The 15,826-nt window shown below is 44.4% G+C and overlaps 1 protein-coding gene across 1 annotated transcript; it reads left to right on the top strand.

The window, feature by feature from the left end:
- Nucleotides 1-1,867: 1,867 nt before the first annotated feature.
- Nucleotides 1,868-15,444, top strand: LOC311499511 (E3 ubiquitin-protein ligase pellino homolog 1-like). Its single transcript, XM_084560509.1, has 7 exons — nt 1,868-2,479; nt 6,999-7,188; nt 11,703-11,832; nt 12,750-12,851; nt 13,088-13,285; nt 13,369-13,557; nt 14,014-15,444. Exons 2-7 carry the CDS (start codon nt 7,103-7,105, stop codon nt 14,590-14,592), a joined length of 1,284 nt encoding a protein of 427 aa, XP_084416635.1. The 5' UTR covers nt 1,868-2,479; nt 6,999-7,102; the 3' UTR covers nt 14,593-15,444.
- Nucleotides 15,445-15,826: the final 382 nt, after the last annotated feature.

Here is a 15,826-nt window from a genome sequence, read left to right as displayed (position 1 = left end):
TCTCCGCCCACTACAGGCTTCATTTTTGAATTCGGAATCCAATGGGTGACGTCACAAAGGGTTAGTCAATAGAGAGCCGAAGTCCCGCCCCTCTACTTCCGGGTTATGGGACCTATCTTTCTAAAAGTATGAACGGCAGTCTATGGAGAGATCATAATTATTTTTTGGTCCCGTTCGAATTGTGGCATGAATTTCACAGGTGATGTGTGTGAATTTAAAAGATAAATTTTCACGTCAAGAGATAAATTATTTGACGTAAATAAGCTGAACAACATTAGGTTTTGTATGAGATCGCTTAGTGAACTACATCTCTTGTCTCGAACAATGTACGTCACTAGAGAACTATGGCTGTCTCCTTGTTGAGCTTTACCGTCTTCTTCCAGGACGAAGGCAGAAGCATCAAACGAGGTGACAATCATTATAAATCGGGTCATGTCCAGAGCTGTAGTTACACCAAGGGAGTTTTGGTCGGTTATGTTCACGCCAGCATGCGGGACTTGTAGTTCGTTTAATTACGTATTTTCCATAGCGTTTTACTGAACTATCTTGCGACAAAGTGTGACATTCTTGACATGTAAAATCATTTTTTATTCTGAAAAACAACATATGTATAATCCAAGGCACAAGTCGATCGGGACCAGAAAATAATTTATCTTTCGCCATAGACTGCCGTTCATATTTTTTTGAAAGATAGGTCCCATAACCCGGAAGTAGAAGGGGCGGGACTTCGGCTCTCTATGGTCTTTACTTAGTAGTGCTGCTCTGTGCAGCCACGTGACACCACTTGAAACAGCGACCTATCAGCCAATCAGGAAACAGTATTTCTCGTTGCCAGGTGAAATAGCAGCGCAGTATCAACGCCTTCCTTCATACGTGCCACCTCAGGCTGCTCTGGCTCTGGTTCAGGCTCAGACTCAGACTCAGACTCTGGCTCTGGTTCAGGCTCAGACTCAGACTCTGGCTCTGGCTCTGGTTCAGACTCAGACTCAGACTCTGGCTCAGACTCAGACTCAGGGTCAGACTCAGACTCAGACTCAGACTCTGACTCTGACTCTGACTCAGACTCAGACTCTGGCTCATGCTCAGACTCAGACTCAGACTCTGGCTCTGGCTCTGGTTCAGACTCAGACTCAGACTGGCTCAGACTCAGGTTCAGACTCTGGCTCAGACTCAGACTCTGGCTCAGACTCTGGCTCAGACTCTGACTCTGGCTCAGACTCAGACTCAGATTCAGACTCTGGCTCAGACTCTGGCTCAGACTCAGACTCAGACTCAGGCTCAGACTCAGGCTCAGACTCAGACTCAGACTCTGGCTCAGACTCAGACTCAGACTCAGACTCAGACTCAGGTTCAGACTCTGGCTCAGACTCAGACTCAGACTCTGGCTCAGACTCTGGCTCAGACTCAGACTCAGACTCTGGCTCAGACTCAGACTCAGGTTCAGACTCTGGCTCAGACTCAGGCTCAGACTCAGACTCAGACTCAGACTCTGGCTCAGACTCAGACTCAGACTCAGGTTCAGACTCTGGCTCAGACTCAGACTCAGACTCTGGCTCAGACTCTGGCTCAGACTCAGACTCAGACTCAGACTCAGGTTCAGACTCTGGCTCAGACTCAGACTCAGACTCTGGCTCAGACTCAGACTCAGACTCTGGCTCAGACTCAGACTCAGACTCAGGCTCAGACTCAGACTCAGACTCTGGCTCAGACTCAGACTCAGACTCAGACTCAGGTTCAGACTCTGGCTCAGACTCAGACTCAGACTCTGGCTCAGACTCAGACTCAGACTCAGACTCTGGCTCAGACTCTGGCTCAGACTCTGACTCTGGCTCAGACTCAGACTCAGACTCTTTATAAAGCGTCTTGAGACTATTTGTGTTGTTATTGACGCTATATTAATAAAACTGAACTGAACAAACATGATAACTCATGACAGGAAACAGAAGCTGTAGTGAAAACTGAAGCTGGTGCGATCTTAACTTCAGTAGTTCGAGTTTTGACAATAACATTTGCACATTTACAAATTCAGAATATTTTGATGCTAATAAGTAACAAGTTAACACAACTTTCATTTCATTAAGCAGACTCTCATTATTATCTACGGTGAACGCGTACATGCTTTGAAACGTTTTCTGGATCTCAGTTCTACTTACAGACAGATGAACTTATAAACACGTGGGTGATTTATTTAGTTTAATTCATCTGTTAAATGTTTCAAACTTTATCTTTTGAAATCAGCCACATGCGGCGCTTTTATTTTGAAACGAGAAGCGGAAGTGTGTCGTCGGCCAGGATGTAGTTTTTTCTATGCGGTCCGTGTCAGGATGTAGTTTTTTTGTTTGTGCTCAGAGAAAGGGAGACCTCACCGAGTCTGGTTTAGTTTGGCTGAACTCGCTAAAAACAGGACGACTTTCAACTTGTTGACTTATTTTCTGGACTTTTACCGAAACAAAGAGATGAAGGCGACTAAAGACGCTCAGTAAGTTTGTTACTTGTTTAACTCACCAGGAGCAGGACCAGGACCAGGACCAGGACCAGGACCAGGACCAGGAGCAGTCAGTTAGGACTAAATAAAACAACAGATAAACTTCATTCATGTGTTTTAGCTGAACGTCGTTAACTTAATGCTACAGCTGGTCTGTAGGTGTAAACCGGGTTCATCTCATTATTATTAATGTGCTGTTATACTATTATTATATATTATATATTACATATTATCATAAAGACTCTATTTATTCCTACAGAGGCTGTTCAACGTTTCTCTGTATGGTAGTTGTAGATCTGTGTGTTAGTGAGTGAGTTGTTCACTGACTGATATTATATTTAACTCTGGCCGGGTACGTGTGTACAGTGTGTACAGTGTGTACAGTGTGTACAGTGTGTTGTCCCAAAGCAGGGCTGCCTCCATGGTTGTGGTTGACACGCTGTCCCGTCCCGTCCCGTCCCGTCCCTGTAGCCCAGCTGGCTTCCTTTGTTCCGTCCTCACTGACTGATTAGCATGGAGCATCTGTCCCTGCAGACGCTGCCTTTGTTCCCAGTTTAAAATGGGGAAAGGTTTTTGTCCAACTGTCTCCTCATAAGCTCCAGAGAAAGTTTAGTCTGAGTGGGACTAAACCAGAGTCACTGTTAGGGACGTCCTAATCAAGTTTGTTTTGCCCCCCTGATCTGATCCCGATCCTTTAACGTTCAGTATCATCAGATCTGGTCCTAAATGTCCTAGAGTTGGTCTCCTGTAGTGTCCTAAAGTCTGTCCTTGTCTTCCTTGACTTCTCCTAGAGTTGGTCTCCTGTAGCGTCCTAAAGTCTGTCCTTGTCTTCCTTGTCTTCTCCTAGAGTTGGTCTCCTGTGTCTTCCTAAAGTCTGTCCTTGTCTTCCTTGTCTTCTCCTAGAGTTGGTCTCCTGTGTCTTCCTAAAGTCTGTCCTTGTCTTCCTTGTCTTCTCCTAGAGTTGGTCTCCTGTAGCTTCCTAAAGTCTGTCCTTGTCTTCCTTGTCTTCTCCTAGAGTTGGTCTCCTGTAGCTTCCTAAAGTCTGTCCTTGTCTTCCTTGTCTTCTCCTAGAGTTGGTCTCCTGTAGCTTCCTAAAGTCTGTCCTTGTCTTCCTTGTCTTCTCCTAGAGTTGGTCTCCTGTAGCGTCCTAAAGTCTTTCCTTGTCTTCCTTGTCTTCTCCTAGAGTTGGTCTCCTGTAGCTTCCTAAAGTCTGTCCTTGTCTTCCTTGTCTTCTCCTAGAGTTGGTCTCCTGTAGTGTCCTAAAGTCTGTCCTTGTCTTCCTTGTCTTCTCCTAGAGTTGGTCTCCTGTAGCTTCCTAAAGTCTGTCCTTGTCTTCCTTGTCTTCTCCTAGAGTGGACTGGATTCAGTCCAATAAATCTTTCAGTCAAAGTTAATGTAGTGTGGAGAGGGTAGCTGGTACCTTGTGTTCTCTACTCCAGAAATGTCCTGGTCGTCCAACGCTGCCTGGACTGTCTCCAGCAGTGAAGTCCCTGCTTCAGTAATTCAGTCTTTTATTGTGACCATGTTTTGATTGAGGTTAAACTCCGTTCATGTGCAGAACATAAATGTCAATCATTAACCGTGACAACCTCACGAGGCTCACAATAATAATCTGGACAAATTAAATTAGTTGAACATTAACTTTAAAAACTATTTCCTGGACTCATCTCAAGAATTTCACCGACTAAACATTGTCTTCTTCATATTAACTAATATTTCTCAACAAATTACAAAAATAGAACATTTCTAAGAAACTTGATGTTGTGATGATATTAAACACCGGGCTCATTTCCTGTTTGGCTTTTTTGAACATTTCATCATCTTTTTACTTTTAAATCAACAGGAAAATGTTTTAATCTACACATGTTCATTTGTTACCTGAGGCATTTCATTTAGTAGCTGAAACCCAACCCATGTTAGTCACAGTTTAAATTAAGCTTTTAGAAGTTTGAATCATTCAGAGTCTATGGCTGGGTTAGGGTTACCGTGGTTACAGATGTCACTCAGTGTGATTCAGATCGTGGCAGGATGTAAAGTCCTTCTTATTAAAGGTGGTACATCAGATTAAGTGGCTACGTCTACTTTTGAACAAGAGAAAACACTGAAACATCATTGGTCCACGTTGTCCACCTGGAATTATCACTCCTTATTATTTAGGGAACGTCTCCAGCACTTTGTTGAATCTATGACACTAAGACTTAAAGTAGTTTTGAAGACAAACGTTGATCCATCAAGGTGTACCTAATGATAAGGCATTAAATAGTCCTCTAAGCACAGTGGGAAGGAGATCTTTGACAAGATGCAGCCTGTACGCCACAAAATAAAACAAATTAAAACATGGGAGACGTGAGTTGACTTTTAAAAGTCAGGTTGTATCATCACAACCTGGAGGATTATAAGGCTGTGGCTATAATTAGGACATACAGGTTTGTCTCCAGTACGCTGTTGGACAAACAAATGTCCTGTAAATATTAATCAGTGAGGTAATGATTGCGTTAGTTGTCCTAATGCTGTAGCGTCCATTTATTATCTTTATACTCTCCTGACAGGTTTACTGTTGTAAGCTTCTCTTTTCTCTGCTGCTGCTGAACGGATGTTGTTACTAGTAAAGTCTGCAGTCAAAGTCTAATCATTCATCTCTGATTAACTTTGTTTTCCTGGTGTAGTCACACTCTCTTCTTATCTCAGTATGAGTCATGGTAACGCCCCGTTTGGATTTAATTACCTGACGTGTTTCAACAAATACAGACGTGTTCAGATGATGTGGCTACGACACTAGAACTCTTCAGAAAGTCTTCTTCCGTATGATCAGATCGACCCGGGACACCATGAAGAAGACAAATAATAACAAATAACAAAGAACTGTTCTGTAAATATATAGCATCAGTGTGTTGAGGAAGACTAGGCTGTGTGAAGAGCATCCATATATCTGAGAGTCATTAGGAATCATGAGATCTGAGTCACAAGTGCAGGATAGAATCTGCTGTGGGCTGTGATTCACCTCCATGTCTGACTCTGGGGGGGGGGGGGGGGGTTACACTGTCGAGAGGAGAGGGGTTGACAGAAGAGTGATTGTTGTAGAGGAGTGAAGTCACTTTAGAAGTGGTTCTACTTGTCTGGTGTCTAGTTACAGGCTGTGAATGGGTGCAGTTCACCGGCTGTATTCATGCCCTCATCGTACTGGGGGGCTGAGGATGGGCAGGAGGGGGATCTAGTGCAGAGGTAGCCACTGTCAGGAAGGATGACCTACCAACCTGCCGTCAGGACCAAAGACTGTATATAAAAGAGGTCAGGACCAGACCTCCAAGCCTCGGCCTCGACTGATGATTGTGAGCGGTGGAGGGGAGGTTGTGGTAAGAAGTCAGGGGTCAAAAACAAAACCTAGCCAGCCTCCTCTTCATGGTCATGATCATTTAGTTTTATTCATCCATTCATTGACTGTGTCTCCTTTAAAACAACAAGTGATTACAATCAAATAGAATTTATAAAATCTGAACTCTTCTTCATGTTTTACTGAGAGTAGGTCACATGACACGTCTCCACTTCCTCCCATTGGTCAAAGTGAAGCTGGTATATCAGGGATACCAAACAAGATTAATGAAAGACAGGAAACAACAATGAAATCTCTATTGTTGACCTGAATCATCTGCTGAGAACAGACAGCTCATGTGCTACATACTGTGAGCTGCAGATATGTATAGTCTGTATAAAAACAGGCAGCACCTCAGCACCATCAGTAGCATTTAATAGTACTCCACAGCGTGTTGTTAGATGGGATAGTGTAGCAGCTAAAGGTCTAATAACTTTATCAGATAGTTGATGTGCAGCCTCCTTCTCTCTGTTACCACAGGACGTTTGGTCAAGTTGTTAACTGACTGCTGTCCAGAGGATTTGGACCGTTCCTCTGCTAGCGTTAGCCTTAGCATGCCTTGTTTGCAGTAGTACTTTAGTTGTATTTCAGGACTGACATGTCACGGTAGTATGCCCTTCTGATATCTCTGGGTGTTATGGTGATAGTAACTCTTGATAGTGTCTTTGTTTACAGTCTCAGCTCTGTCATGATTATATCTTCTGTAAACTACATCACATCTGAGCTTGGTCTAAACTCCTGTATCAGGTCTCTAACCCCCCTAACCCTAACCCTGTGTGGATAAAGTCAACATGGAGACTTTACTTGTAGATTTATGATGATGACGGCCTCTTTGACATCAGAGTTGGGCTTTTACTGAATGTTCATCTTGTCTTATAATATAAAATCCTGTGAGCTGCTAAGTGAGTCACTCTGTCTGTTTCTACCTAACAACCCCACTCAGTGTCCTGGAGTCAATACGTACATTGTTTGGTCCTGTTGCTCCCAGCTCCTAGTACAGAGGCAGTGTGGGTGTATTCTAGGAATGAATGGTGTTGTGTGTTACGATGAATGTCTGGAGGGTTTGTACATTTTAAATTAGAAATGTTTTGCTCAGAAAGTCTTCATGTCTGGTTCCTGAACCTCTTCTGATTGTGTCTGCAGGTGATGTGTCGTGATCCTGTCTTGATGGAGAAGCTCTGACGCTGACAGGAACTTCACTTCAACTTAAAAATCCAAAATTCTTCTTCCCTCTGAAGGCAGCACAGATGTTTTCTGTCGGTCAGGAAAACATCTGTACCTCCCCTGCATCCACCAAAGGACCCGTCAAATATGGAGAGCTCATTGTGCTGGGGTAAGATGTTCACTCAGGAGCTTTCAACATGTTTGGGTTTCCTAGTGTCAGACAGTGAATTAGGCTTTGTCTTTACATGAGGAAAGGAGATTCATTAAATCTGGGTTTAAACTCAATCATTGAGATGCAGCTTGTCCCAGTGTCAAACCCAAAAGCCAATGGGACTTTCTTACACGTAAAGTTTTCCTTTACTAGCACTGTAACAAGAGTAGTCGACTAATAGACTTACTGAGAATCTAAGCTGTTGAAGCTTTGTGAGTTTATATGAGCAGAAACTAACTACCCAGGGCAGCTCAGTGGTGTGGTGGTCAGCACTGATGCCTCCCAGCCAGAGGGTTCTGGGTTCTAATCCAGGCCGACTGGTTCCTTTCTGTGTGTAGTCTGCATGTTCTCCCTGTGTCTGCGTGGGTCCTCTCCAGGTTCTCCAGCTTCCTCCCACCGTCCAAAGACATGCTGGTTAGGTTCATTGGTGATTCTAAATTGGCCGTAGGTGTGAGTGTCTCTCTGTGTTAGCCCTGTGATAGACTGGAGACCTGTCCAGGGTGGACCCCCCCTCTAGACCAATGACAGCTGGGATAGACTGGAGACCTGTCCAGGGTGGACCCCCCCTCTAGACCAATGACAGCTGGGATAGGCTCCAGACCCCCATGACCCTTCACAGGACAAGAGGTTACAGAAGATGAATGACTGAATGAAGAAACTAACTACCCACAACTTGAGAATGCACAGAAAGCTTTGTTTCCACACTTAGGGCTCCTCACCTGTCTTCTAGGAAGCGTCCATGTTGTTATGGTTACATGATCAGAGACTAGTCCACATGATGCTTAAAGAGTCATGGTCCAGCAGTGAAGTCCACTAATGGACTAGTCCACTAGTCTGTAGATGAGTTATTCTAACAAACATCTAGATGGTTTTATTGTTGTCAGGATCGTCCAGTGTTCTACATGATGAGTATAAACTACTGTGATCAGACTGTTTTTGGGATTTAAACATTTTTAGTAGAATAAAATAAAAGTTATTCTGTGCTAAATGTCTGAATGAAAGCAGCTGTTTGGGAACACTGCCTCCATATAATGGTCAGTTATGGTCAAAGTGTAATCTGGTTCATTGATGATCAAACATTTTATTATTTAACTGTGGACTGTACCAAGAACATGTTGAAGGTTGATACCCAACCTTTAAATAAACACGAACTGAACCTTGGCCACAACATTAAATCCATTTTATTTAAATCTACTTCTCCACAGTGTGACGTTCAGTCCGTTGGTTTCAGTCGAGGTTAATGTGTTGAGAAAGTCGAGCACAGAGAAGAATGCAGTCGACTTCCTGACTGAAGGCCGTTCACTGTGGACGTAGACAGAGAGGCTGAAGGTTGAAGGTTTCAGACCTTCTGTTTGCTGTTGGGTTTTATTGTCCGTCTGTGGAGACGCTGCTGTGGCCATCAGGGTTTGGTTGTGTTATGTTCTTACAGTGAAGCCAGGGTGGAGTCGGGTGATCTGGGTTTGTCTGGGTTTGTCTGGGTTTGTCTTAGAAAGGAGGTGAAAAGCAGGAAGTCACATTATCCAGTGGAAGAATGGCTCGACTCTTAACTGAGCTCAGATGTTTACTTGACCTGCAGCTAGCAGTGGTCTGGCTCTGGAGATAACCTGCTCCATCCACTCTGTTTAGATGTGATACACTCAGCACCACAATAATGAGCTCTGCACATGGAAGTTGGATTTGATGGACGTCCCAATAGATTGGGCTGATAAATGTAAACCACAGCATCCTGCTTTTGATTCTGGACCAGAGAAACTGTTGCTCTTCAGCTTTATCTCTCCTGCAAAGCTTCCTGGCTCAAGAAAACACTGTGATACACTACAGAGATAGGATGTGTTAAACTGATGGTTGAGCTAAAATAAATCCTCTTTATGTTCTGAGTGACCAGTCATCATACCTGGAATTAAAATGTCTCTCAGCCTTTTCTCCACACCTTCTCTAGTCTGGCTAATAAAGACACCGCCCAGATACTCATGAGCTGCTCCATCACGCTGGAGAAACTCTGACTCACATTAATCCACTTCAATGTGCCGAGAAACTCAGCCACCGTCAGACTGAGCTGACTGAGGCCTTTGGCTGTCACAGTCTGTGGGCTGCTGTGTATTTTAGTACTATTGTATGTAGAGCTGGAATAAAACTGTCATTACTGTGTCATGAGACGCTTCTTATTTAAAACATTGAAATGATCAAATAGACATTTCTTAGCTCATTAACCTTTAAGGCATTATACAGTCAGTAATTAACTAATGAATTAAGGCAGGGGAGAGAATGCTGCTTAAACCCCCAAATAAACTCCTGGTTCATATAATAAACTCCTGGTTCACATAATAAACTCCTGGTTCACATAATAAACTCCTGGTTCATATAATAAACTCCTGGTTCACATAATAAACTAATGGTTCATATAATAAACTCCTGGTTCATATAATAAACTCCTGGTTCACATAATAAACTCCTGGTTCATATAATAAACTCCTGGTTCATATAATAAACTAATGGTTCACATAATAAACTAATGGTTCATATAATAAACTCCTGGTTCATATAATAAACTCCTGGTTCACATAATAAACTCCTGGTTCATATAATAAACTCCTGGTTCACATAATAAACTCCTGGTTCATATAATAAACTCCTGGTTCATATAATAAACTCCTGGTTCATATAATAAACTAATGGTTCATATAATAAACTCCTGGTTCATATAATAAACTCCTGGTTCATATAATAAACTCCTGGTTCATATAATAAACTAATGGTTCATATAATAAACTAATGGTTCACATAATAAACTAATGGTTCATATAATAAACTAATGGTTCACATAATAAACTAATGGTTCACATAATAAACTCCTGGTTCATATAACGTACCTGCCAGTAGAGCATAATGTTCATATAAACATATCTAAGTTATATAAAAGGTTTTCATGGGGTGAAGCACTCCTAGGACACCTTTCACCTGCTACAGGTATATTTGTTGTCTGACTTTGTGGGTTCTTAGGATGGTTGTAGGTTCTCATGTAACTCGTATAATGGACGTAGCAGCTCCTCCATGTCCATTGTCATGGCCATGTCCATACTAGGGCTGCAGCTATCGATTCTTTTTGTCATCGATTAATCTAGCACTTTATCGATCGATTAATCGATTAATCGGATATTTTTTTTACGTTTTTAAACAACCAAAACAAATGATGCATAACGAAAATTATATGGCTGTAAAATGATCAAGCATTTGCCTTTTATTTCTCAAAAAAACAGAGAACTCCAACTCCAACATTTGGCTCCAAAACTAAGCCCATGTATTGCAATTTACCCATTAAAAGTGCCAGTGCCAACAATTGCATAACAATACAGTTAAGCGAACTTACTGTAAAACAAAAAGCAATTTAATTTATTAATATGCACAACAAGTTTCATGCTGTAATCTAGCCCTGACATCAAAGTAAATATCCGTTTTATGTAGATTTCTACACCTGCAGCATTTACCATTAGGCTACTAACAAATAATACATAATTTCTGGGGTGAGCCTATTTGCTATGGTAACCTAGCAACCTGTGTGTTTGTTTGTGAACGCGTGCTGTGCGTGAGGAAGAGTGAGAGAGATGAGGGTGCAGAGAATTTAGTAACGTCAATGATTCTGATAAGCTCAGGCCGGTCGCGTTCGCCTCGCGGCCGCTCAATTTGTGATCCGCTGCGTAAATCCTTCGGCCGGCCCGGTCGTCCCGATTGCCACTCCGCCCCTGAAGCTAAACATCATATCTAGTCAAACCGCATCATGACATCGCTACATACAGTATGCGATTAAAATCAGCGAACATTAATGTATAGGTTTAGGTTACGTTACCTTGTTTCAGCGACGCTTGGTGAAACAGCATGTGGATGTTTTCTGTTCAGATGCTGGATCATTTGAGCTTGTACTGCTGTGATACGCCAGGTCTACTTTGCAGTATACACTGCACTTTGTTCTCTTCCTTTCTTAGAATGTAATGATCCCAAACTTTAGACATTTTTTGGCGTTTATGGGCATCTTTACTCTCCGCCATCGCGCCAACTAAATTCACAATGTATCACGCGCTAGTGGTGTGCTTGCATAGGTGCTTCCAAAACAACGGTCCGTGTGGAACAATCAGATCCCTGCGCGTATAGTGCGCGTCATAGGAATTTAACAAGGCTTCGAGGCAGAGTTTTTGCCTCGAGCAATTTTTGTAATCGAGTTAATCGAGTAACTCGACGAATCGTTTCAGCCCTAGTCCGTACAATCTTCATCTTCCTCTTCTTCACAGCGCTCTAGACTCGTTGAGAGCATTGCTGCCTCCTACTCTTGTAATTACATCATTTCCTCTACAGCTCATTTGTAGAGTTGTGGAATTGCTCACCAGTGTGTTGATATGTTTAGTGATAAAGGGTTTGAGGAAACATCTGAGGTTAGGATCAATGTTTAATAAGCTGCATTTCCTCTGCTGTGTGTTCAGGTGTAACGGCTCTCTGCCCAGCGGAGACAAGGGCCGGAGGAAAAGTCGCTTCGCTCTGTGTCGCAGGGCGAAGGCCAACGGAGTGAAACCGAGCACGGTCCACACATCCTGCACACCTCAGGCTGCCAAGGTGAGATCTCAACAGACAGGTAAAACTGGTCCAGTCGCTTCAGGCCTATGAGCAGCTCTGGTATGTTCTCCTGTCAACATTACGTGTGGACGGCTACAGTCATCATGGAGACTCCTTAAATCATTCTTTGACTGGTCTGAGTGTTTCTGAAGCACAGCCTGTTTGTCTGACATCTACCACCGTGTAGTGTGTGCTGGTTCTGACTCTTCTTGTTCTACCTGATTATCTTTTAGCAAAGGTCAAAGGTCAAAGGTCTCTGCAGAGCTTCTTAGAAAAGAGAGAAAGAAGTAATGATGAGACAGAGTGACAGCAAACAGAAAAGAGTCTGCAGGTTGATGACAGCAGGTGCAGCTCTGTAACATGTGGTGAACCAGAGCATGAAGCACTCTGCACTAAAACATTTTATTAGTTCACATTAAACACCTTCTCTGTATGTATTTATTTATTCATGATGCACCTTGACCGGCCCGTGGACATTTGTCTTGACTGATGCGGCCCGTGGTGCAGGGTGACCGCTGGTTTTAAATGTCTGAACTATTTTCCATCCGTCCTGTGACCCGTATTTACAGCCAGCTAACCTTCCTGTCGCCACTCACCTGCTTCTTATTTTGGGTTTACTGGCCGATGGCTCACCAGCTCAGAGGTGGACTGCTGTCTACCTGCACAGCTAGCGTTGGTTAGAATAGAGTAGAGTAGAATAGAATAGAACGCCTTTATTGTCACTATACACATGTACAATGAGATTAAAGCCGTCACCAATAACAGTGCAAAAATATATACAGTATAAACATAGAGGTGCACAGTCCTGAGGACATTTACATGTCGTGTCCCCAGAGATCAGTGTGTCTTGACCTCATGGCCACTCAGTCTTTCTGGTCTAAAAACCAGTTATTTTATGTTGTTGTTTCTTTCTGCAGGCTATCAACAACAAGGAGCAGCACAGCATCTCATACACTCTTTCTAGGGCTCAGACGGTGGTGGTGGAGTACACCCACGACAGCAACACAGACATGTTCCAGGTGTGTACCCTCCAAAAAACCACCCAGGTTTCCTGTTGCTCTGTTCTTCTTGTTTCGTTTGTGTCAAAACTCTCTGAGCTGAAAGGTTTTATAGAGTTAGAACATTCATGTTGCCTCCGTTTGTGCCGTCTTCATATCAGACTTCCTGTCTCTCGTCGTTTGGTCCTGGTTTGATGAGCAGATCTTAGCAGCTCATGTCTGAAGTCTTGACACTCGTGGTCTGTGTGTGATTACAGGTTGGTCGTTCCACAGAGAATCCCATCGACTTCGTGGTGACGGACACGGTGCCGGGCGGTCAGAGCCAGGCGGACGGTCACGCCGTTCAGAGCACCATCTCACGCTTTGCCTGTCGCATCATCTGTCAGAGAACCCCTCCTTACTCTGCACGGATCTACGCTGCAGGCTTCGACTCCTCCAAGAACATCTTCCTCGGGGTAGGAGAGGCCGTGTGGTGACGCTGCAGAGATGCATGACATGTGATGAACTATTCTAACGGTCTCCTCTTACCTCCTCACAGGAGAAGGCGGCCAAGTGGAGGACGGTGGACGGTCAGATGGACGCCCTGACCACCAACGGTGTTCTGGTGATGCATCCTCACCACGGATTCAGCCAGGACTCCAGACCCGGTTTGTGGAGGGAAATCTCAGTCTGCGGCAACGTGTTCACGCTGAGGGAGACCAGATCAGCTCAGCAGAGGGGCAAGATGGTTGGTGACAAACACACTGATACCTGACCTGGTGATACGCCTGATAGAGAGTCTGTACCGTAAACCTGAGGTGTGATAACACAACATGTTCTAATTCTCAGCTGCAGATGGTGGCAGTGCTGCCTAAATAAAATAATACCTGTATGCGTATTGTCATGTTAGAGTTTAACTAATTTAAGGACTTAGTTGTCGTCTCCCTCATGAATCGGGTCATTTAGCAGCAGAACTGGAGCATGAGTTTCTGTTCACATAAATAAATATTCATCTATTTAGACAGAGCTTGGTTGTGTTGTGTTGTGTCAGTGAGTGGAACAGAGTCTGACAGGAGACGATGTGTCACCGTCCAGCCGCCACGCTACATAACACACACAGTACTGAGGGATCGAGGTAGGTTGTCTGTGTGAGACAAAACTGTGTCCTGTGAATGACCTGGATCCTCCTCTTCATGTCCTTCAGGTGGACTCTGAGTCTAATGAGCTGAGGGACGGCTCTCTCATCGACCTGTGCGGCGCCACGCTGCTGTGGCGGACCGCTGAGGGTCTGGCCCTCACCCCCACCGTCAAACACCTGGAGGCGCTGCGTCAGGAGCTGAACGCGGGACGGCCTCAGTGCCCCGTGGGCTTCAACACGCTGGCCTTCCCCAGCATGCGCCGCAAGGACGTCCTGGACGAGAAGCAGCCCTGGGCCTACCTGCGCTGTGGCCACGTGCACGGCTACCACAGCTGGGGGGGGCGCCGTGACCCCGAGGTTGAAGCGGAGTGTCAGGAGAGGGAGTGTCCCATGTGCCGGGCGAGGGGCCCGTACGTGCCGCTGTGGCTGGGCTGTGAGGCGGGTTTCTACGTCGATGCGGAGCCCCCCACCCATGCCTTTGTCCCCTGTGGACATGTGTGTTCAGAGAAGACAGCGCTGTACTGGTCTCAGATCCCCCTCCCCCACGGCACACATGCTTTCCATGCAGCCTGCCCGTTCTGCATCCAGCCGCTGAGCGGAGACACCGACTGCGTCAGACTCATCTTCCAGAGCCCACTGGACTAGAACCACTTTAACCAAGAGGCGGGGGGCGGGGGCGGGGGCGGGGGGCGGTCTGGGAATGAACCTAACTTAATTTAACTTAATTCTGGTTTGTATAGGTGTGTTTATCGGGTTGATTCCCTCTTGTTGAATACCTTCTGTACGGTTTAGGCAGCGGTGTGGCGTAGAGAGCTGTGACACCGTCTTATTTATTCTGGACTAATCAGCAGTAATGTGTTTCTCTCAGCTCACTGTCTCACCCTGCCTTAAAGACACGCTCGTCTCTTCAGCCTCAGGCCTCAGGCCTCTGTTCTCGTCCCGTCTGTGGCCTAAACGTTGCTTCGGAAGCTTTTCTCTGGGAAAAATACTAAAGAAATATTGAACTGTGGCTCAAATTCCAGGATGTGTTTTTGTAATTCTTTTTCAGAAATCGGGTGACCTCTTTCCTAATGTTCTGTATTTTTTTATGATCTCAACCTTAATGCAAGCTCCGTACTAGAGCGTAATAAAAGTACATCTGGGAAACATTTCATGCTGCTGTCTGAGGAATGACTTCAAATACTCCTTCCTGACCTTCCCTTTAGCGCCACCATGAGGCCGTACATCTCACTGCTCTCAGGAGAAGGACTGTTTCTGTGGAACAGACTTCTTGTACCACTCTTGTAAACTTTCCATTTTAGTTTCTGGTAAGTCTCTAAAAACACAAGTTCATTCCTTTGAGAAGAGAGTAAGTAACAAAGAAGAGCATCATCAGATCAAACCTGCTGCAGGACGCTGTCAGAACGCACTGACTCGTATCTGTACCAGTGGTCATTCACCAGCAGGTCGTCCATGTGTGTTGACTTCACAGCTATGAACACTGGTTTTGTACCAACTGCAAACAATAAAAAGACATAGCTTGTGTTTGTGTGTCTTTTTCTTCTTGTTCAGAGATAATTCTCTAAGAAGTTTGTGTCTGGGGTGGACGACATTCATCACAGGTCTGATAGAGACGACAGAACACGACGCTGGACGACAAGATCAACATCATCTAGCTTCTTATCAAATGACTTTAATATCGTTGCAGTTTCATATCAAACTAATGAGTTTCACCAGTGTCTTGGCCCAGTGCATGCTGGGAGGATAATCAATGTCACAGCACAGTCAGATACATGAACACTGGTGCTTATAAATGCCACAGATTTTATTTATATTTATATTAATATCTGGTGTTGACAAGTCAGTCTGACATTGACATGTCCATGGGTCAGTGAGTGTA

This window comes from Chelon labrosus (assembly GCF_963514085.1).
Source record: "Chelon labrosus genome assembly, chromosome: 2".
Taxonomy (NCBI): Eukaryota; Metazoa; Chordata; class Actinopteri; order Mugiliformes; family Mugilidae; genus Chelon; species Chelon labrosus.
The sequence above is the reverse complement of the archived record's forward strand: the minus strand, read 5'-3'. Positions and strand labels throughout refer to the sequence as shown.